The 24,543-nt window shown below is 40.5% G+C and overlaps 1 protein-coding gene across 2 annotated transcripts in view; it reads right to left on the bottom strand.

Annotated features, from left to right (window-relative positions):
- LOC103480389 (phosphatidylinositol-binding clathrin assembly protein) overlaps positions 1-24,543 on the bottom strand; it is a 100,774-nt gene that overhangs the window by 6,827 nt on the left and 69,404 nt on the right. For both annotated transcript variants that reach the window (XM_008435311.2, XM_008435312.2), the window contains 8 exons: positions 17,961-18,097; positions 15,874-15,974; positions 13,624-13,734; positions 6,381-6,524; positions 6,106-6,133; positions 5,834-5,966; positions 3,292-3,315; positions 82-138 (listed from right to left, as the gene is read on the bottom strand). In XM_008435311.2, coding sequence (XP_008433533.1) covers positions 82-138; positions 3,292-3,315; positions 5,834-5,966; positions 6,106-6,133; positions 6,381-6,524; positions 13,624-13,734; positions 15,874-15,974; positions 17,961-18,097 — 735 coding nt within the window. The remainder of the gene's footprint in view (positions 1-81; positions 139-3,291; positions 3,316-5,833; positions 5,967-6,105; positions 6,134-6,380; positions 6,525-13,623; positions 13,735-15,873; positions 15,975-17,960; positions 18,098-24,543) is intronic.

The raw sequence follows: 24,543 nt of genomic DNA, 5'->3' as shown, positions 1-24,543 counted from the left end.
CTTGCTGAGACCTGCAGATATCGTGGTAAAGTAACGTAACCAAATATGAGAGGAGAGTCACTCTTTCTGTGCAACACTCACCATTCCATACACAGGCACTTGTGGTGTGGTCATGGGGAAAGCCATTGGCGCTGGAGCCTGGAACAAAAACACAAAACAAACAGTTGATCTCAGAAAATAACCAACCTGCTTCAGTTTCAGCCTCATCTCAATTGTCCGGAGAAAGAGAAAAAAACGCGTACAAAGAGCACAAAAACCTGACTCGGCTTGAGAACCCTTAAGTGTCCAGCTTGTGAAAGGACAAATCATTTAAAGCTCGAGTATGTGTACATTCAGCGGCACAGCGAGAAGCTAAAGTACTTAGCGGATGCCCACTGTGAGCAATCATTCCCACCACTTCAAAAGGAGAGGCACAATGAGGCCGCGCTCTGCTTTCTGCCATGTTCAGGGCAAATCCAATCCGCCGCACCTGAGCGGGCTTCCTGTTGTTCGACGCCATGGCGATGTGCAGCTGCTGCTTTGGAAGCAACGCCTTTCTGCATCAAAACTGCTGATTTGTGATTGAGAAATTGGTATGTTTCCTTTTTTTTCCCCCAGAAAAAATATAGTCTAGGAATGAAAACAGTGCAATATTTCCAATATACAAAGTAATTAGCTGCTCCGGAAAGTCATGTTTTGCTTTATTTCTCGACATAAAATGATGGATTACAGTAATTAAAGCGTCGCCACGGTAAAGTTTAGGGTTTTATGGGGGAAAAATAAAACTGCACCAGCATTATCCTTTAATTGCTGTTTTTGCATCAGCTCCTTAGTCAATGTTTTAAACTAAGTGGAAGTTACTTAAGATGGCGGATCTGTCCATAAAAAGCGGCTAAATAATTTGCAGCACGTTGCGCCCAGCACCACTTTATCGAATTACAATCCTGGTTTGTGTTACTGCGGTAACATCAGTGGCAACAGGAAATATGAGGAATATGAGTCTTTGTTCAGCTGATTGGCAATTCCTTTAAAAAAGAAAATAAAAAAAGTCTGTCGCAATATATTTTGAGAAACAGTCCATTTTTAAAGTTTAATATTTCTTTAAGACCCGTATAAAATTTAAGACATCTATCTCCACAGAAATACATGAAGTGCGTCCAACTGATTGGTTAATACCCGTGATAGACGGAAAAAGGCTGGATAGCTAGTTAGCTGGATATGTTAGCAGTTAGTTACTAATAAATGTATTGAATTTTTTTGCAGATGTCTGAATGCAACTCAAACTTCTGCCTGACAGAAAAGTTCAGCAAGAAAAATAAATAGAATATATAATTCATTTAGTCATGTCAAGAGAAAATTTCAGACTTGTGATCAACATATTGAAGAGCAACTTACTTTTAAAAATGAATTTCAGATTTCAGACATTTTAAGGTCTAAACACACATTTAAGACTTTTTCAGGATGTGCCTGGGATTTTTCAAAACCAAATCTTCCCAAGAGATTTTTCCCCTTTGCTGAATAAATATATTCAAATAAGAGGTTTTGTTTTTAAATGTATGCTCATATAATAAAAGACTTAACATTTTTACATCACATTAGATCACATCTGCATAACTATGTGCTTATCAGCTTCAGCTCTTTTTAAGGAACGATCCCGCAAAGCACAGACTTCAAACTCAAGGCTGCGCTGCCTTAATGGTAGGAGCAGAACAAGAACAGATGAAAAGCATTACTGTCGTTCTGCAGGGCTTTGGACAGGTTCTCAATAGACTTATCTACTATCACAGCTTTCAATTGACTTTTAGAGGAAGGATAAGCAGAAAGAGTGATTCTCTTCCCAAAGATCTAAAGGAATAAAAAGGTTTCAGACCAGGCGAGGTGAAGCTGTGAACCCATCTTAGGAGGCAATCAATCCGATTGATCGGTATATGCTTGTAGTTGTGACCCTGGAGAGCCAGTTGCTACTCAAACCCCCCTCCTGATAGATCTGTCTCAGATGTACAAAACAAATTCCGACTGTTTCATCAAATATACATTTATTGCCCGCTCGGTAACTCCCCGCTAGTTCAGAAGTTGGAGTATTTAAACAGATTAAGTCGAATTTCCTGTCACCTGCGGTTTGATCTCTCATTAATTCACAAATTGTTCGTCTCTCAGTCGTAGCGCCACGTCTCGTTTATCCGATTTTTTTTGTTTTTTTTGTTTTCCCCAAATCAAAACGTGACAGAAACGCCCGAGTGGGGGGGAAACAAAACGAGAAGCCGTTTATGCACAGCTTCAGACTCTCCCTCACTCTTGGCGTCCATCTGTCTTGGCGCACAGCTGTCGGCCTTCGCCGCCTCGCCCTCATCCGTCTCCGTATTCTCGTTCGGTGATTCATTTTTATTTTTCACCTGCCCGTTTCTGCCTCCTTTATGCCGCGTTTCGAGGTGCTCGCTGCGCAGCTTCCCCCCTTCTTCCCTTTGATTCTCCGCAGTCAGACTTCCAGCCCACTTAGCCTCCTGCAAGGCTAAGTGGGACGGTTAAATGAGCGAGACGCTTTCCAGGCTCCCCAACTTAAAATGCGAGACGCGTCTCCAGCTGAGACTGTTGCAACTTTCTGGCCAGAGTCTCTGCTGCAAGCATTTCATCAGCCGCTTTAATTGCTGCTCTGCTACCTGTGATGTTTTCCTCGAGCCTTTTGCAAGCGATGACGAGTGTTTATGGAAGTCGTTTTGAACCGTCTGTGTCGGTTAAAGGCTGATTTGGTCCTTCGTCAGCATTTGATTTGGCCTTTTCTCGTTTAAAAGTGCAGCAGGATGGAGATGCACTGAGTCGTGCCTCATCTCTTTATAGTTTTTCCTTAGAAATATAAACCAAAAACAGTGCGACAGGTTTTCTTTTTTTCTGATTCTCAATGAAATCTAATGAATTTAAACCAAACGCTTCAGAAATGACCTAATCTGATCTCTCTCTACAAAACCTTGCACATAAGGCTGTACATAATTAAAAAAAAAAAAAAACAACAAAATAGCAGGCAAAGTACATAAGAAGCTCATAAGAAAGTCTGATTAGAGAGGCTAAAACAGCAGAGCTGAAAAGCTCGGTTAGTGCTTAGAAAATTAGAGCACACACTGTCGGCTTGTGCAGCTCAGACACAAGGAAGTTATTTGTAGAAACTGAGCAGAAAGCAAGAGTCAAAATTCTCCAACAAGTGTCTCCGGGGACAACGAGAGCAACAGGAGGTAAAGGAGGGGAAAGATGAGGAGGATAAGCAGACATTTCTGAGAGGCTCGTTGGGACTTGTCTTACTAAACAGAGATAAGTACTTACATAACTAGTATAGAACATTCCATTCTGCATCAGGACGCAACAGGGAAAAGGGACAAGATACAGAGAGGAGGAAGAGAGAGGGAGAGGGACGACAAGGAGGAGGGCAGGAGAATGAGCAAAGTCAAACAGGAAGGAGAAGATGTTGAGTGAACCAAAAGGACCATGAAGAATCGGACAAGTAAGCAAAATTTGTCAAAAAAGTGGTGAGGACAGCAAATCGAAAATGGGAACAAAAAAACAAAAAAAAAAGAATCACAGAGTTCGCAAAGGAAGCAAAGAAAACCCGGGGTCACCATGACGATGGACGGATGACAAAGACAGCGTGGCGAAAACAGGACAAGCGGACAACATCGCCAAACGGGAGTCACCGCGGAGCAGGACGGCAGGCAAACACGGGAAGGAAGACGAGCGGATGACGGTGCAAAAATGCCAGGAAGGAGATATTGGACGGGATGACAGCGAGGTGAGGGAGGACAGGGAGTCAGGAAGGAGAAGAGGAGACGATCAACAGGAGAGGAGGAGAGCGAAAGAGAGAGAAGAAGAAGAAGACAGGGGTTAGTGACAGTTTTGTCTTTGTCAGCCAGAAACTGCAGAGCAGAGATCAGGAGGACAATCAGGAGCTGCTAAGATCAGCACACATCATGCACACACAGCTAAACACCGCACTGAGATAATGTGCAAACACACACACACACACACACACACACACACACACACACACACACACACCAGCACTCTGGCATGCACCGAGAGAAAAACCAGCATCCACTGCAACAGTTTCTGACCCGCTGAGCATCCCGGTAAGATGTCTGCAAGTTCCTGACAGCACCATGCGTTTAACCCGGTTCCTTTAAATTCAAATTAAGCAAATTCTGGAAGAGAAAAATCTGCAACGCTTTGGAAGATTAGAGTTAAATTAGACTGTTAGAGTCACAAGCTGTTTTTTTCCCCTTCTGTCAAACCTCAGAGAGCAAAGCTAACCAGCAGCTGGCTGCAGGCCCAGAAACATCGTTTCTCACATCATTGTGTAAAACAGAAAAAAAATTGTCTAGAGGCGAGTCAAAGACCAATAAAGACAAGAATACAAAATGGAAATTTGTGAACTTTAGCGCTGCTGGTGTTCCTCATGTTTCACCAACTCAAATTTAAGACTGTTTAAGTTAATTACGACTGCAATTTAAGGCTGGCGCTCGATCTCCGTGTTTAAAATCCACTAAACCTCCCACTTCAGAGTGTGTTTCACACCAAATGCTGCTTCTAGATCAGCGCTAACCGTTTCTGGGGAGCTCTGGCCCCACCACATCAAAACTGAGACATTTCTGGGGTTTGTTTGTGACTCTTGGCAGCAGCTTTGTGCTTCTGACACTGCATACGCCTCTCTGCAGCCTTAGCACCCGAAGTGCCAAACCTTTTTGCACTGAACACACATACAGTTTAGATTGGGCCAGAAGAATTCTACTCAACCAGGCCTGAGCCCGATCCAACCCAACTGATTAATTTTAATTATAGGCCTGAAGCAAACCTGGCATTTTACTTTATGATTTTACTGGTTTTGTTTTTAAACTATAACCTGAGTTAGCAGTGTAACTTCTGTAATTTTTAGCTGTTTAATGTCTTCCAGCTCCATCTTGTCACTTGTTGTAACATCATGGTGAGTCAGGTGCAAATCTTCTGGGATGTGTGACTGATAGGAGCGGAGGCGCATGTGCATGCAGTGCGCAGATTAATGTCTGTACCCTACTTACTTTCTTTATTTACTTTCTTTATTAACTAAACATATTTCCTCTATTTATACTATAATAAGTAGTTTAATAAGTAGTAGAATGAGTAATAACTTCATATTTTGCATTCACGTTGGGTTTTCTCTGGGCTGTATTCAAATTCAAACAACTATTTGTCCCCGTAGTGCAATTTCAAGGCACATCAGTAGTACAAATAGACAAAAAAGTGATGGCTCAGACAACAAAATTTATAAAATTCATACATGGTAATAAATATAAGTAGGTAATAAATTTGATTTATTTATTGCCCAACTTTCAGGTCAGATTCTAAACTGTCATAAATCTAAACTCTACATACTCGTAGCACCGCATGGGCTGGCAAAATATGAGCCAGTGGCAAAAATCAACATCGTCCAGCCACCTGACGATAAATCTGCACTTACCCATTACAGACGCAAAAAAGCTAGCAAGTTAGCTAGGGCATATTAGCAGCTAGTTAGTGGCATGTCTGGCGGCAACTCAAACTTATTCCCAACAGAAAAATCCTGGAAGAAAACAAACCCAACTACATGAAATATAAGAGATTAAATAATCCCGCCACAACAAAATTTAAGACTTGTGATTGATGTATTTAAGGATAACTTCAATTTTATTGGTGAATTTAAGACATTTTAAGGCCTTAATTATAGATACATTAAGACTTTTAAAGATTGCGCAAACTGAATAATTGTGAGCAGGATTACTGCAGCCTTCATGAACTTGCAAACACCTCCACAGCTCTCTCAGATAAACTGTCCACAGTGTCACAGGCGGTTCCTCACCACATGTGGCACAGGCATGGGCTGTGGAGCCATGGGCGCGGGGCTCCACTGTGTGGTCGACATGGTCTTATTTTGCCAGTTTTGGCCACCGGTTAGCTTCTTCTCACCAGGCTGGTTCCACTGCATCTCTGGCCTGTTGAAGAACAAGCAGAACAACTCAATAAGTGCTTAATACTATTTTGAGCACTTCTTTTGCCAGAGCACAAACACGTGAGAAAGCAAATGTAGTATGGAACTGCATTAATCTTTCAAAAACAAGTCTAGAAACTTACTTCTTGGCTCCAGATCCAAACTGCAGGTCTGAGCAGGGAGAAGAAAGAGAACATAGTGAAAAGGAGCATTTTCTGGAGAACGCACACAAGTTTTCAGAAAAATAAAAAAATAAAAATCTTCTGGACTTGTCTTCAACCGCAGCACAGCCAGCGCCCGGTAATTATTCAAGGCCCGGTGTTGCATTGGTGAAGTTATGTAACTGTTCCTTCTGCTGCGCGGCTATTGCAACTCGTTTTCTCTCTTTGTTAACAAGTTTGTGTGTGTCAGCACTCACTGCCCACAAGGTTGGCCAGAGAGGAGTCGAGGTCATTTGCTAGCAGCTTTCCTCCAGGATGGATGGCCATTTGAGGAGGAGGAGGAAGTGGTGCGGTGTGCGCGGTGACTGTGGGCTTTAACAGGTCTCCGAGAGCATCGAAACCTGCACAAGAAATCAATTTTGTTCATGTAGATGAGCTGGGGCTGCAGGGGGGGGGGATAGGAAAAAAAAGTGCTTTTTACATCTGAAAGGCTTCAAACAACCTTGTAAAGAGATGAAAAATGTGTGGAAGCTTCACAAGATACACAGAGACGGATGAAAAGAGAGAAAAGCAAGAGCAGAGATGTTTGTAATTTTTATTTTCTGTGAGGAAATGGGCTTCTGTTTGCCTAACAGCAGCAGTTCAGTTACAGCTTAGAAAGTGAAATAAAGCCCTGAAGGACTGTCAAACTTTGGGTTTGTGAAAAATATCAGGCAGTAAGTTGTTTATTCAAGCATCCAAAGCATAAAGGACATCGTTCTGAGCTGCTTTTAAGTGCACTCCAGAGGCTAAGCAGCCTGATAAACGACATCAGAAAGCCGAGCAATTCAATAGCCAGCAATATTTTAGGTTACAAGTAACATTTCTAAACTCTGAACGATCCTGTGCTTCTTTATTGGAAGAGGTCACACATCCCACCTCATTGTGCAGAACAATAGCGCCATATTCTATGCCAAAAATCATATTTTTGCCATAGAATGTGATTCTATGGCAAGCTGATCTAGTTTTAAAAGATGTGTACTGCAGATAATTTTCTTCCCAAAAATTCAAAATAACATTCTAAACATGTCACTATTATCTAGAGGAAAAATCTTGATGCACACAAATTTCTCAAAATAATTTATCAGGACATATTTGACAATGTAAGCAGTGTATGGTAGCTGCATGATTTGCATAGAGAGCCAGTGAGTCAATTTAGTGTTGCTAAAATGTCGCACCGGAAGGACAAAGTTCCTCAAGTCACATTCATCTTAAAAACTTGTTTTACAATTGTTTTTTTAAATACCCAAATTCTACATTTATTTTACTATAAGCAAATTATATCTAAAGAACAATTACTCTGGATTGTTAACATTTGGGGCATCTCTGCTCATCTCTTAGTTCTAGGAGTCATTTCCACAACTTAAAATGTCAGTGGAGCCTTGTACCTAGCTAAAACTGAATATATTATCCTAAAAGTATAACATGGAATAGTTTAAACTGAAAGAACTGATAATATTAAGTCCTAAATCACTTTTAACTGTAAAAGTAGATTAGTCCTGGGTTAATATTAACTAATATGTTCAAGCTGATATTTTGGCTAAACTAGCTTATGTGAATTGAGCATGTTAGCTTGTATGTTCACACTGAAACTCATTGTACTTCTGAATATCAGACACAGTCCAAAAATATGACTGTCAGGTTAATTGGCCTCTCCAAATTGTCCCTAGGTGTGAGTGTGTGTATGGTTGTGTGTCCTGTGTGTCTCCGTGTTGCCCTGCGACAGACTGGTGGCCTGTCCAGGGTGACCCCGCCTCTCGCCCGGAACGTTAGCTGGAGATAGGCACCAGCAACCCTCCCAACCCCACTAAGGGACAAAGGTGTAAAGAAAATGGATGGATGGATAGCTAATATTTACCAATATCTTTAAGCTAACCCTATGTTATTGTGGCTGTGAGCTAGCTAATATGTCAGCCATTCTTACTCAGGGGATTTTGGCTAATATTACCCAATGTGTTGAAGCTCCTGAGTGAAGCAATCCAATGTAGAGCAGTTTTAAGGAAAACATAACAGGGCGAACACCATTTCTGTCATGGGAGAAGAAGGAGAAACAGTGGTGGAGACCAAACTGGAGACGCAACAGTACAGCCGTCTACAAGAAGTCTGAGGAAAGTGACATTTAATTTTCCTCTGGGATTAATGAAATATTTTTGAACCAAATTACTCAGAGAATTCTACCAAGTCGTCTCTTGCTCCAAACCTTAATCTTGTGAGCAGAAATGAGAACGAACATTTCTACATTTCACTATTCCTGTCATGTAGCATCCTCTAATCCCTGACTTGGTAGATTGCATTCATCCAGGTTACCGATTTACATGATCCTAGCTGTCATATTCACTGTACGACTCTGAACAGTGATTAGTCTTGAATGAATATGAGTGTGCCTGGTTGAAAGCATGTGAAATAGCATTGTTTGTTTGCTTTTTCCCCCCCTCCAGTGTCCATTGCCTGTAGGTGAAAATGACAGAGTAATTTCCTGTACTGGTGTGCATGTGAGTTTAGGAGCCAGCAGTAACAACTCCCATGTCAGCACTCATTCAGCTAATGGTTGTTACTATTTGCTGGTAGAAAAACCTGGAGGTGTGACTGAGAGTGTGCATGTGTGTATTGGATGCAAAAAAAAGGTGTTTGAGACAGGTAAAAAAAAAAAAAAAGTGTGTATACAAAAGTTTGCACCACTGGTTTAATTCCAAATACAAAAAGTGTTTGTTTTTTTTAAATACCAGGGGAGTTGAACAAAGCAGAAAACTAATATTTACTGCTTATAAATGGACAGTGTCTTCTCAAAGGGGAGGAAATCACAGACAGGCAACTGATGGTGGGGGAAGAAAAAGAGGGAGGAATAATATTTAGTTAGGAAGCGGTGTGTAGGCCTGACAGCGCTGCTGACACAAGAGATTCGAAAAACACTTTCACTGCTGGCTTAGCAAGATGAGAAAACAAGGGAGGTGGGGCAGCGTAGAGAAGGAAGAAAAATTAAAAACGGCAAGATGAAACTCAGAGATGAAGCAAAAACAATCAAAAAAAGAAAAGACGTGAGGAACAACATGAGGAGGGGTGGAGGGCGAGTCAGACAAGAAATGAAATCACCCTTTTCCCTCCTGAATTTAATTTCCATCCCATTGTCGACACTGTAATAAAACACTAAGAATGTAGCTCTTCTCCACCCACTTCTTGATGTTCCTTCAACCGCGTGTCAGTGAAGTTTTCTGAATTACAGAGCCTTTCTATTGAGACGGGAGGAAAATTGTGGCTTCAGTCGATCACACACCCAGACGAAGGTAAGAGGACGGAAGGGGAAGAGAAGCGCCGTATTGAACTGGGAGGATGAACGTTATCGGTGTTGGCTTCGATGCTTTGGAGTCGGATTGGCTGTCAATATGGGTTAAAGATCAAAGGAGAGGAAGGAGGCAAATCTGCTCCAACAGTTCGTTTGAAAAGCACTTGGTGCTAACAGATGTAAACCGAAATTTAATGAGGCGACATCTTCTAAAACTCAGCACAAACAATGAGCACTGAACGGTATCTACTGTTGCAGATGTAATTGGTAGATATCGTGGCCACCTGTTGGAGTGAAAGCAGAGCTGAAACATTTAAAATCCTCATTTAAATTAATTCGCTGTGAAATCTACTCAGACATGACATTCACTCCACATAATTTACTGACTGCGACTCTCTCTTTGGTTAGAGCCGCTTTCTCGAGGCAAGAGGTAAAAATCTTTCACAGTGGTTCAAAATGATCTTTTTCCCTTTCCTGTGTGGCACCATCCTCTCTGTGTGGTTACAAACAGATCTTATGGGACTTATCTAAAGTCTAAACATTCCCCGTCTCTTGGAAAGTAGTCCAAGTAACAGTGAATGTTTTGCAATTTGATAAAAATTCCCAAATATCGTTCTACACGGAGGGCGAAATGGCTAGGCTTTTTCTTAATTCATTCTCAAAAAAAGAGCCAACATGGCTTCTTAAAAGAAAATAGTTTTCTCCAGATTTCTGGAGTAGTGGATCTCTGCACCTCCTCCACAGTCAGCATGGTGGCTTTCTCTGATCCATGATGTCCTTTACTTTAAGCTCAGCAGATTAGGTAAATTTGGTAAACTGTTTCAAACCCATGCGTTTGTGTACTTTTACTTCTACCTTACTGTTATGCAGCATGTTGTGTTGCTCTATTTGTCAAAATCCCAACAAAATGCAGTAAAGTTTGTAACTAAGGTAATAAAATCAGATATACAGAGTACAAATATTTCTGAAAGGCCATGCAGAGGATCTCCTGGTTCTTTATCGTTTGTTTCCATCTACTACAGAACCAAGTAGATGGTTCTGGGTTATTCAGTGTATTCACAAAGAATCGCAGCGTTTCACTTCTTTCCACATTTTGTTTTGTTCCCAATTTTTTATTCCAAATTGTGTTAAATTAATATCTTTCCTCAAAATGTGGGACATTATATAGACAGGTGTTTCAAATCAAGTCCAATCAACTGCATTTACCACAAGCCAACTCCATTTAGGATGTTGAAGCATTTTAAGGACAATCAGTGGAATCAGGATGTAAAAAGCTGGGAATACTTATGTTCATGTGATTTTTCAAAAATTATTTTTATTTTTAATAAATGAGCATAAAACTTTATCCCAAATTATCCTAATTGGAGGTTTGTGTGTAGAATGTTGATGAAAGAAGTGACGCGCTGCAACACTTTCACACGTTTATTCTTGGAAAAAATGTTTAATTCTCCATAACTGTATGAAAAAATATTTATTTACATTTACTCAAATGTAGCCAAACTTAAACTGTACTTTAGATATTGTAGCAAAGCATCCAATGTAGCCCTAATCATGCTTTTTTATTTTGTAAGTAGAAGTAGCAACAGGGAGTTTATTTAATACAAAAGTGGTGCATTTCTTCTTTTCCTATTCATCTGAGTGAGGAAATTCAATTCTGCGTGACAAACATTATTAGCTCTCCTCTGTCTAGATTGCCATGATTACTTCACACAAAAGCGAGTCGAGTGCAGAAGTACTTTTAGAAACAAGCTCCAAGATTAGTACTCTGGTGACTTCCTTCAGCTTTGGTGGGTTTTAGTTCCACATTAAAAAGAAAAAGAAGAGTTAAAACCTAAAAACAAGACACTGCTGATAAATACAGAAGAAACAATTATTTGGATGAGATGAGAATCAAAAAAAGTAAAGAAAGGCAGAACGTGTCCATTAAAATTAATGAAATCTACCAATTTGAATAGAAGAGCTGGCGCCTCATTTATTAACCAATCAAAAAGAACAAAAAAACAAAAACAAAATTGCAGCAGTTAACTAGGGAATATTAAAAAGAAAAACTGCTGCAGCAAAATGCGCGAAGGAGGAGGGGGAGAAAAGAAAGAAAAGGGATTTCTTCATTTTAAAAGCGAGGAGTCGGAGGGGAAGCAGATGGACCCGAGTTGCCTGGGTGATTCTTGCCTTGTGATGTGTGATGAGGAGACGGCGAAGCAAAGACGAAATGAGAGGAGGCAGCGGCACGAGGAAGAGGAGGAGGAAGGTGGGAACGGTGTGAATGACAACAAAACACAACAGACGAGAAGAAGCAGGCAGACGGAGGAGAGGGAAATGATAGAGGACGTGTGAATGGACACATTTACAAACATGCAGACACGTCTGTGTGTGTGTGTGTGTGTGTGTGTGTGTGTGTGTGTGTGTGTGTGTGTGTGTGTGTGTGCGTGCGTGCATGCAAACATCAGTGCACATGTGGAGCAGCTGGAGACAGAGTGATTTTTGGGAGATGTGGTCGGTTTGAGCAGATGGTTTATGGGTCGTTTCAACAGAAGCTTTATGCGTAGAAAAGAATCTCCAAACACAGAACTAGTCTGGACAGAAAAGCCTCCCACTGTTGGGTCCACAAGGTCAGAGGTGGAAAAATCAAAACATGGCATAGAAGATGCTTTTATTTTTAAAGATTTTATCCTAGATAAAAATATCTTCTTTTTTTTTCATTAGTTGAGAAATTTCATGAATTATGTAGAAATTTCCACATGGGGCGGTGACTGATGGGGTGCTGCTGTTGTGAAAAACTGTCCGACAACAAGACAAGAAATGAGTTTATCTCTAAAATGGCAGCAAGAGTGAAACTTCACTTACACTGCCTTGCAAATGTGCTTCTCGAGTTTTGTTGGGTTTTTTTATGTTTTGTCAAGTTATAACCACAAAACTCAATGCATTATCAGGATTTCAAGCGGCGGAGCAACACAAGGCAGTTTGTAATTTTATTGTGAAAGGACAAAAAATACATGATTTGGTTCTCTCTACAGCCTTGACCCCAGGCTGCCTTATGCACAGAGCGCACCTATCCTGGTACGGGTTGGCAGTAGAAGTGAGCCAACGGGGAAGACGAACACTGATAGACACAATAAACTTAGCTAGCTAACTAGTCAGCAATGGTTTATTGGTCGGTAACGCGACTCAAACTTTTCACTGACAGTAAAGTCCCTTAAGAAAAAAATAAAATAAAATCTACATAGGATATGTATGCCAGGTCAGAATATAAGACCTTTTGTTAACTTATTTAAGGTCACCTTACATTTTTAAGACATTTTAAGGACTTTATTTTAGATACACAAATTAAAAACTTTTTTAGGATCCGCAGACACCCTGCAAAGTTGTCCAACAAAATACAGTTTCACTTCCAAGTCTTTTAGGTTATTTCTCTGCAAGATTTTCACACAAAGACCAAAATGTTTGTCAAATTAGTGGGACGTGTCCCGGAAAGGTAATGTTTAAGGCTCAACTAGATCCAAGTCTGGAGTTTGATTGGATCGTCTACAATACATGACTATGGAAACGGTTGGTTCAGGTTGATGTACAGTATTAGTTTCCTTCCCTGATGTTCGTAATAAATCTAGCAGATTTATTATGCATAAGCAGTTATGCTCTGCTTTGTGGTGGCATGTTACGTAACATCCACACAAACTGAAGTCGCAGTTGGTGTATGTGCCGTGATAAAATTCAAAGAAGTTTCAAAAGCACAACAAAAGCAGAACCTCACCTGTGAATTGGGAAAACGGTTAAACAAAGTTGCACAATGGTTACAAAATGATCTAATCTGAAGGTCTAACAGTTGAATAAATAATGCAGGATGTCCCTTTTTTAGAGCTCAAAGAAAGATTGGTTATGAGAGAATAAAATAAAGCCAGAAGGAGGAAATGTAAGAGAAATTCTGCTGAATTTGAAGTTTGTCGATACCAAGACCTTGGGGCTTCCGTCTCTGGCAGAGGTCATCATTAGAAAACAAACCAAAAAAAAAAACCACAACATGAAGCAGAGTTAGAAAGCAAAAAAACAAAAGCCAATCCCCAAAGCAGAGCAGACAGATTGCTGAAACTAATCAGAGGGTTAGTCCAGAGCGCGCCGCCATCAAAGCCAAGGGGTTTTAGTCACTTCCCTGTCCGGACAGTCGGACAAAGCAAGGGGCTGTTTACCGGCTGCAGGTTGTGGGCCGTTGTTACTGGGTGTGGACTTATTCCCGAACACGGCATCGAAATCTACAGTCATGGCCGGGGTGGTCTGCTGCAGCGGCTGGCTCTCCGGTCCTGAGGAATGCAGTTAAATACGACTGAGTGAGGCTGTCCTGGACGAGCTTCATCCCACAAACCTTCACTGAAGGACGCTGCGGGAGACGCAACCAGGACGGGTTTTACAGGGAAACGAAGTTGTGGTTTCGCTGTGGGGAGGATTCCCAAACCTCCCGCTAATCTAATCCAGTTAGATTTAGGAATCTGGTCGCCGCTCTTCCACCGTTGTCGCTTTGAAATTGAGGATTCTGTGCAGGCTGCTGAAGGTTTCAAAGCAAAGCCTGTTCATGAGGAAATCTATTGATGCACCCGAGTGTGTGTTCACTGTCAGGAGAAATGTCATTATCTGAACAGAACGCCGCACAACAACAAAGAAAATACTTGCGAGTCTCCTAGGGAAAGAATAAAACTCTTATTGAACAGCAGTTTTCTTTTTTTTTCTTTTGCGTGTGGGGAAGAACTCTTATTTTAATATCGTCGCACCAACAAACCAGTCACAGGATTCTTTAAACTTATTCTGAATTTATGATTATGAAAATAATGGATGGATGAAATGATAGCTGGACGAAAAGATGGATGGATGATAGCTGTGAGTGAATTTTGCTGGACGATAAATAGACCCCGAAGTTACTGTGATAAGTGATAATATTGTTCTTTTGAGGCAATTTTCAAGTAATATAATGGCAATGGCATAATAATAATAATAATAATAATAATAATAATAATAATAATAATAATAATAATAATAATAATAATAACAATGCACATTCTCAAAGATCAGTAAACTTAAAGGAACTGGAAGATATTTTAAATATTCAAAATAAATCAATCAATCAAATTTTATTTGTATAGCACATTTCAGCAGCAAGGCATTTCAAGGTTCTTTACATAATTAAAGAAAAAATAAAAATTGCATGTGACATAGAATAAACAGTAAGAAAGAGATATTTTGGAAAAAAAAAAGATTAAAAAAGATAAAAACACTTTTGTTACGGAATTTAAACGCCTGTTGTCGCCGGACTGCGCCGTTCGAACATAATAAATAAAAACAACAGAAACAAGAAATAAAATCCATCAGCAATTCTCTGTAAACAAAATTRYCCTTAAAAAAAMCGGCTAGTTTAGACCAAAACACCAGACTGAAAACTTATTAACCAGTTTTTGGTAGAAAGAGAAAAACGATACATGACGCAAATTAAAACGATTGAGCTTGTTTTAATTTATCATGCAATTAATTGATTTATTGATTATTGCGACAGGCCTGTGGATGCATAAAATATCAGCCGAAAATATGAACATATAAATGAATAAAAAATAGGTAGGTGGATGGAAAAAAAAGATTGATGGATGGACAGATAACTGATGGATGGATGGATGCAATAGTAGACGGATGGCATAAATATTGATCAGTGAATGGAAATGCTGATATTTTCCCCTTTTATTGACTTATTCCATGTGTTTTGAGGGAAGGAAACATCTGTAATCAAATCCCAGACGGTGTAGGAACCCTGTGATCAATAAACCAACAATAAAATGTTTAGAGGAGATAATGTGCCCTTCCTTAAAGTTGGATGACAAAACAGCTGACGGCCCAACAATATAACAATGCAGCTCCTGGACGTTTTAACAAATCAGTCTACTTACAGGAACTGATCCCCTGAGTAACCATTTGATTGAACAGTGCTCTCTGTTGTGTCGTTGTAGAGAAAAACAACAACGGACTGGAACAGAAGCTGTGAAGTCAGACCCACGGACGACGACAACAACCGCCCCTGTCGCTCGCAAGCAACTCCGGCTTTGAAATCTGGCCGAGCGAATTTACCAAACGGCTCCGGCGGTAATCCTGTGACACAAAGCCTTTAATACTCCACACCACCAGAGCTTCCAGATGCATCACTGTGCTACACTTTGATTCAAGACAGCAGATAGCGAGCTGAAAATGTCAGCTCAGAAACATGCGGGGCACAGCTAATACACGCCCGGGTTTCAGCGGAGAACGACACAAAAACCACGATTGGTTCCTCGCGCCATTTTGAAGTGTGGAACCGCAATCGCAGGAGTTATTATTGCAAAGCCAAGCTTGCTTATTTATAGGGAAACAGTTGAATCTTTTTGTCTTGGGGTGCCGATAAATGCGGGAGGGAGATGAAAGCTTACCTCCCCAGGCACTGTTGGCATTGGAGATGGAAGGAGTGCTCTGCACGGCGGGGATGAAGGCCGGCTGAAGATCAAACAGGTCGCTGTTCAGGTTGGGGACGCTGAGGAGCAAACCGGAGGGAGAGGGAGAGGTGAGGAAGTGAGAAAGTGAAAGGACAGAAAAAAACCCAATAAATCAAGATATCAAACACACACAAAAAAAACAAAAAAAACAAAACTTGTGGAGAAATGAAAGGAGACAGAGAGAGAGTATTAATATTTAATCAACTGAGCATAAATAGCTAAAGTCGCCACTAAAAACGTTCGTTCGTCACAGATCAAGATTAATCCCCACTCTCTGCAGGGCTATAAAATCTTCCCCCCTGAGCAATAAAACAGTTAGCGGCAGTAAATTCACAGTGTGTAAATTCTGCTCCGATTATTAAATCCAAATACTTTATCCATTTCCTGGGAAGGAGTCGGGGAAAGATTTCTGGTCTCCAGAACAAAAACTGACATGCAAGCGAACGAGATCTCGTCTCGAGGTTCGGAGTTTTGTTGATAAACACTCTGAACCGTGAAGACGGCTTTCAAGATTTTTTTTAAAACATCGTATGAGAAAATTTTGCTCGCTTGATAAACTCTTGCTAAATAATGAGATCCCAATCCCAATTGTGCCAGTTCAAACGCATCTAAAAGTTAACTACAACACAACATCAAACCACAAAAAGCTAGTTTGATGTGGTGATTCGGCTCAAAAAGGAAAAAATCCTATTTTTATGCATCGAGAGTGAGACACTTCTATTCATTTATATGAAGGCAAGCCACAAAGGTTTATTGCTAAAGACAATAGTTGCCTGCAGAGTGCTATTTCCAAGCATCCTGACGGAAAGCTAAGTGGAAGGAAAACGTCTGGCAGATACAGGTACATCAAATTTAATTTCATTTGACTTTTTATTTCATTCACTTGATATGAATATAAACTTATAAAGTCTGTCAATATTAGCTATTCAACTTAAGACTACTACAGACATATTTCAATACAAAACAAAACGCGAAATGTAATTTAAGCAAAAGGAAACCTGACCAAGTACCATTGACTGAACGGTACATGAATATACTGTAGCGAAAGTCAGTTTTTGTTAGCTGTGCACAATACTTTAACTTTGTAAAAAACTGAATGTTGAGCTTCCTGTAAGCCAAATCATCAAAACTAAATGGAAAATGCTTAAAAGGGACAGTATTATACGTTTTCCATTCACATGGTATCATTTTATAGAACAATCAAGTAACTATGTTATCAGTAATGACAATTTTATATGCATCAAGCATAACGTAAAAGAAATTTTACTTTGTAATTTAAAGCCTTGAATATGGGCTTCTGTCTCTTTAAGAAGCTCCAGCTCTGGAAGTCATCACAACATGGCTCCTCTATTAATCCTTTAATACCAGCGCTGCACTGAGAAGGAGCTCATATAATGAGTTCAGCACATGAACAATTCCACCAGGTGTTTGCTAATTGCTGCTGGCTAGTCTGAAGAAGCTGAGTGGAGAAGTTGCGTTGGAGGGCTGCTCTTTAACGCAGAAGTTCAGCATCTTGGCAACTGCAGTTGCAGGTATGTTTATAATGAGGAATAACATAATATGATTTAAAACTCAAAAAAGTCAATTTTACATACTGTACATACAATTTTATAAACATTGTTGTGTTATAAACCTAAATGAATTTCAGATTTTAATATAATTACTGAAATGACAGGACTTTGATTTTATTATAATTTGTAGAGATGCACCAGTATATCCAGAGAGGACGACTCAGACACTTGGCAGATGGATAACACAAGAATAGTCCACAAAAACTTTCTATTTGATTTTTATAAGCTGTTTATGTGGTTCATTATGTCAAATCTAGACTGCAGAAAAGATGGCATCAGATTCCTGATCTGGACTTTCTTTTCCCCACTTAACCCAAACTGGGATGAAAAACTGCTGCTCATCTGTTGAATTCCTGAACACAATCCTTTAGAAATATTTGGGTCAACGTCTACCATGACGGATGCTGAACAGCGTGAGCAGATTTCTGACCGTGTCTGCTTAGGTTTGTGCACCTGTTTGCATTCAGCACGGAGCCAAACAACTCCGGGGTGTGTGAGATGTGGTTGTTGTTGTTGGCGCTGCCGACCGACTGGCTGCTGGGGGAGGCGGAAGGTGGAGTCTGCATGCTGATCTCCTTCAGCCGCTGGTCCTGAAAAAAAAAAAAAAAAAGACACAGATGTCAAACGTGAGAAGCGAGGACCCCAGCACAGCTTGAGCAGAGACTAGGCTGTTCTGGATTCATTTGAAAATGGGTACAGAGACAAATAAATTGTTTTTAACAGGCTAACAAGTCAAATTTAAGACTTTAAGACCTTCTTAATGACAACTTGATTGAAATTTAAGATAAAAAAAACTAAATATTAGGAATGGTTGACCCCTGTGGGACTTGAATGATGAGGAAAAGCATTGCTAGGTAGATAACAGGCTAGCTAGCTACTTTTCACTGGTTATTGACTTGGCAATAACCAGCATGAGAATGGTCATTTTATTTATCAAGTTGAGTTTTGCATATTTTATGTTAGCGTTTCATTTATTTTGTTATTCTTATATGATTATTGTTGAGTGCTTTGGCCAGTTTTGCCATTTCAAAAATGCTTATGACTAAACTTGTCTTAGGTGGCTAGCGAGGCTCTATTTGCCCTTGCTAATATATCCTTGCCGTTTGTGTCTAATAAGAGAGAAGGGCTTGACAAACAGCTAGCTAGCATCTGGTAAATAGCAGCAAATATACCCTTGCTAGCTAGATAACTAATACAGCCTCGTCCTTGCTAGCAAGGCCAAATTTACCCTTGCTAGGACAGCTAGCTAGTAATTGCATATTTGCCGCTAGTAACCAGTAGCCTGAACCACCTGAAGCCATAGAACTCAACAAAGATTTTGGCACAATACTCAAGCTTTTGCCTGACAGAAAAGTCCCATGAAAAAAAAAAACTACATAAACAAGAACATGCGAGATTAAACAGTCCCGTCACCATTAACACCTGAGATTAACGTATTTAAGGAATACATTATTTTAATGAATTTAAGGCTTTTTAGGATGCGTGGACACCCTGTGTAACCCAACGGCAACAACTCATCTGAGTCAAAGTGGACAGATGATATTGTCGGACATTGATGCCCTGTAATGCAGACACACAATGTAAAAAGCTAGACAGCTTTCTTTGGGTGCAAGTTTGGCTTTTAATATTCCTGCAAAAGCCCAGAAGGTTTCTAGAAATGCTGCTATCAGGGTTTGGGATTCAGAATACAGGGATTTTAAAACTAATTAGTCCTTTTTAAAAAAAAAAGTTCATAGTGAGTACATGGACCTTCCGAGTTTTTTTCATGTCGGATCTGACCCGGTTCTGTCAAGACCCAGGTGCTGCTGAGAACAGAGTTTGCTTCTCTCTAGTGACATATACACAAATCAGCGAAGCCCGTCCACAGCTACAACAACAACAAAAAAACTAAACATTCTGCATTTTAATATAAGCTTTATTCTCGTTGTTGTGCTGAGTCAAGGTGACGGAAGTCAATAGATGTGAAGAATGACGTGACAAAAACAGCAGGAGTCGTTTCCATTAGGCTCAAACTGCAGCAGAACGCTGCTGACGTCTGCAAGACGGCCGGGGAAACGATTGGAAGCTTCCGGACTGATTTCAGAAAAAAGACATGGGGAAGAAAACAGTGGGAAAATATCAAAATGTTATGCAACTTTCTGGTCTAAGATCAGCACTTCTATTAAGCCATAATCTACGTTTATGATGTGTCTGTGGTTTTAGAGTATTAACCTACAGGTTGAATGTGAATGGTGAGGTAAGGCAGGGTAAGGTCTTTAACATAATATGGTGCTGAGCAATAAATGGAAATGCACTCATTCGCAATCTAACCAATTTTTCTGACCAATCACTGCAACTTGGCTGAATTTTGACCGACCCACTCAGCGTCCTATAGTTTAACTTCCTGTTTGATGACATTTCTTGAAAGGCGAGCGAGCAAGATGAAAGCGTGTGTTTTTATGTTCTGTAGGATTTCCATCTACCGTTTACACAACTCATGTTAACTTGAATAATCAATATGAAAAATTTTTCTCACTTTGATAACTCCTCAGGACATTATTTGTGATATTTCAAGAAAGTACTTGAAAGTGTTATTTGTACTTTAACTATTAACCTTGTCAAAATCCTGTTTTTTTTTTTTTTTGGGAAGGTTATTTGCAACAATTTCAACGTTCTTGTTGAAATTGTTATGGTAGGCCACATTATGATAAAAATAAAGCTTTAAAAAAAGGCAACTTTAAAAAAAAGATGATGCAAACATCAGCCAATTTTTGTGTCCTTCTAACATCCTGGAAGGACTGAATAATTCACAAGGACTTTAGATTTTAACACCAAACAATGAAACAATTTAATTTTACAATTTAAGCATTGTAAAGATATTTAAAAGAAATAGTCAAACCTGTTGAATTGCATCATCCCTTCATTAATCTCTCATTTTCTTGTTGTATTTCATGCAATGTTGGGGTATCTAACACACCAGACCTTTTAATTTGCCCTGCAGAGATCAATGCACTACTTTTTTATTTATTTTTTCCCGTCAGGGAATTCATTGTGGGAGATTTCCCCCCCACAAAAACAAAACAAAAAAAAAAAAAACGTTCTGTTTGTCCAACGAATGAGGCAATTTCCAGTAGAGCAGTCAGGCCGGTTATTGGTATGGATGACTGCAGTCGGAGTGAAAACACAGCTCCTCAAAGCGCCTTTATGTGGCTTATTTACACAAGGCCAGACGGAGGTTTTAATTCAGTGCACAACTTTAAGGTGAAGAAATGTTCCAAGTCACCTTACAACCTCTGCCGCCTTTAAAAAGATCCAGAGCGGATTAATAAAACAGAATCCCCTGCTGTACCAGCCTTCTCCTCATTTCTATTCCGACAGAGTAGTGAGGAAAGGGGAAAAAAAAGAAAAAAAGCAGCCAACTGCTGGTATTGTTTGGGCTGAAGCCCCAGCTGGACAGTAGCTGAGCGTGGAAGTGTTTTTGTATGTGCGCGTTGAACCCATATGGACACCAGAGAGCGCAGACAGCTGGACTGGAAGGTTTTGGATGACCCCTCCTGACCTCGCTCCAGCTCTCTTATTGAACTATGTTCTCACTTAATTTCACCTCTTCTTTCTAAATTAGAAAAAAAAAAACAACAAAAAAAGAAAGAAAAATAACTCACCGCATCTCGATAGAAGCGGGACAAACCAAGGGCACAGAGTAAACAGAAATATAATCCAATCAAACGCACCGAGACAGTGAGGCAATGCTAACTGTGCATAATCTCACATGATTCGTACACACAAGAGGCTTGTAGGGGGTTTACACAGACAGAGGGGCAGCGCTACTAAGTAAACTGCAACATTTTCTTACGAGGTGTAAGCGAGCTACGTGTGAAACGAAGCTTGTGTACACACACACACACCAGATGCTGCTATGTGTGCCTGAATTATAGTTCCCACTGAGCTCTCAGTCAATTACAGTTTGCTGCAAGGCAGGACTCCCAGGGCTGGAGTGAAAAATGCCAACACATTTTATACTTGACTTTTCAATTGCGTGGCCCCGCTACCACTGAAAAGCTTTTTGGCCTTTAATTTTCAACTGGAGTTGAGATGTCAAAGATCGGGGGGAGGCAGGGGTGGAGAACCACTGGCATTCCTGGTGCGGCGTATCACGCGGTGTGATGTGCTGTGCCAAGTAAAGCTACGATGTGGAAATGTTTGCAGGTTTATACCGATTGTTCCAACTTCTGCGTCGACATCTTCTCTTACGCAGTTTAACAATACCGTACGGCTCTGTTCTCATTTTCCTTAATAAGATTGCCGCCATGTCAAATTCTGCTAGTGGAAGCTGACCAAAGCATGCTGTTTGGGTACACACAGTAATAACAGGAACTTCTTTGTGTCAGTAGGTAGATTCTCAATGGAACCGGCAGAAGTCACATGTGGTGTACCACAAGGTTCAATCCTGGGACAACTTCCTGTTTAACATCTACATGGCTCCCACTAGCTCAGGTTAGGCCTGTCACAATAACACATTTTGCTGGACATTAACTTTTCTCGGAGGTTATTGCGATAAACAATAATATTGTTGTTTTGAAACCATGATCAATAATAACGGCATAATAACGCAAGAACACATTGTTAAAGATCAATAAACGTTAAATTCTAATGAATAATTAACACTGGAGGTGGAATACATTTTAAACATCCAAAATAAAAAAAGCAACAAATAAAATGAATGATGACGTCTCTGCAAACAAAATTGTCCTTCAAAAAAAGGGCTAGTTGATACCAAAGCACCAGGCTAAAGACTTTTGTCATCCATTTTTTAATAGAAAGAGAGAAAAAAGAGGGAAATAATAAATCATGCAAATGGAAATGATTGAGCTCGTTTCAATTTATCATGTGATTAGATGATTTATTGCTTTTTGTGACGGGCCAAGCTAAGGTTACTAAAAGTAATAAGATTAGCTACCATAGCTACACAGATGATACACAGCTCTACATTACAATGTCACAAGGAGACTCTGAACCCAACCAAGGTCTCAACAGATGCTAAGAACAGATAAATGTGTTGATGTGCCATAATGTTCTCCATCTGAACAGAAACAAAACGGAAGTTATCATCTTTGGAGCTAAAGAGAAATGATCTTGAATCAGTGTATAGTTTCAGTTTTTATAGCTAAACATTAGTGATCAGGTCTGTAATCTGGGTGTAGCGTTCGACTCTGACCTGAACCTTCAGAGCCACATAAAGACAGTTACAAATTCAGCCTTCTATCACCTGAAGAACACGTTACGATAAAAGGACTTATGTCCTTTCATCACCGCTTGTACCCTTTTATCACGGGTACAAGCGGCCGAAATGGGTTTCCTCCGCAGGGTGGCTGGGCTCTCCCTTAGAGATAGGGTGAGAAGCTCGGTCATCCGGGAGGGACTCAGAGTAGAGCCGCTGCTCCTCCACGTCGAGAGGAGCCAGTTGAGGTGGCTCGGGCATCTGGTAAGGATGCCTCCTGGACGCCTCCCTGGTGAGGTGTTCCGGGCACGTCCCACCGGGAGGAGGCCTCGGGGAAGACCCAGGACACGCTGGAGGGATTACGTCTCTCGGCTGGCCTGGGAACGCCTTGGGATTCCCCCGGAGGAGCTGGAAGAAGTGGCTGGGGAGAGGGAAGTCTGGGCCTCCCTTCTGAAGCTGCTGCCCCCGCGACCCGACCCCGGATAAGCGGAAGAAAATGGATGGATGGATGGATGGACTTATGTCCCGAGAAGATCTAAAGAAACTCATCCAATAATTCTGGTGCGACCCGGCCCAAATTTCGAGTTGGAGTCAGGCCATAAATCTAAGCTCCAGATAAAACTAAAAAGTGAGCCGAATAACACTGAAGTAGAAGTTGCGGATGCAAAAGGCTAACCAAATCAAGAATTTTAACAACGTGGTTTTATGAGCATTTTCCTCAAGGTTCAATCATGTTTTATAAATAAAGCTCATTCTGAAGCTCAGAACATTTTCAACATCATATTTCGTCCGTTTCAACTAAAAACATTTTTCACCCCAGTGGAAAACTGCTTGTATTCAACTCTGCATTTTTAACCATCTGCAGATGCGAGGATGCATCTGAAACCTTTTTTAGAGTGGAAATTGCATCCTGTCCACAAAGTCTAAACCAAACCCTACAAATAAGAACTCCTAAGACATTTAATAACTTCAAATGTGAAGCTATTCAAGTTTCATTGGGATATTCTCAATTTTTAGAACATGCCTACTTTCCTATACAGGTCCTTCTCAAAATATTAGCATATTGTGATAAAGTTCATTATTTTCCATAATGCAATGATAAAAAATAAACTGTCATATATTTTAGATTCATTGCACACCAACTGAAATATTTCAGGTCTTTTATTGTTGTAATACTGATGATTTTGGCATACAGCTCATGAAAACCCCAAATCCCTGTCTCAAAAAATTAGCAAATCACGAAAAGGTTCTCTGAACGAGCAATGAACCTAATCATCTGAATTAAAGTAACTCTAAACACCTGCAAAAGATTCCTGGGGCTTTTAAGAACTCCCAGCCTGGTTCATTACTCAAAACTGCAATCATGGGTAAGACTGACTGCTGTCCAGAAGGCCATCACTGACGCCCTCAAGCAAGAGGGTAAGACACAGAAAGAAATTTCTGAACGAATAGGCTGTTCGCAGAGTGCTGTATCAAGGCACCTCAGTGGGAAGGAAAAAGTGTGGCAGAAAACGCTGCACAAYGAGAAGAGGTGACCGGACCCTGAGGAAGATTGTGGAGAAGGACAGATTCCAGACCTCGGGGGACTTGCGGAAGCAGTGGACTGAGTCTGGAGTAGAAACATCCAGAGCCAGTGTGCACAGGCGTGAGCAGGAAATTTGCTACAGGTGCTGCATTCCCCAGGTCAAAACACACTTTTGAACCAGAAACAGCGGCAGAAGCGTCTGACCTGGGCTACAGAGAAGCAGCACTGGACTGTTGCTCAGTGGTCCAAAGTACTTTATTCGGATGAAAGCAAATTTTGCATTTCATTCGGAAATCAAGGTGCCAGAGTCTGGA

This window comes from Poecilia reticulata, linkage group LG18 (assembly GCF_000633615.1).
Source record: "Poecilia reticulata strain Guanapo linkage group LG18, Guppy_female_1.0+MT, whole genome shotgun sequence".
NCBI classification, from domain to species: Eukaryota; Metazoa; Chordata; class Actinopteri; order Cyprinodontiformes; family Poeciliidae; genus Poecilia; species Poecilia reticulata.
Note: the sequence above shows the minus strand (reverse complement) of the source record. Positions and strands in the feature narration are given on the sequence as shown.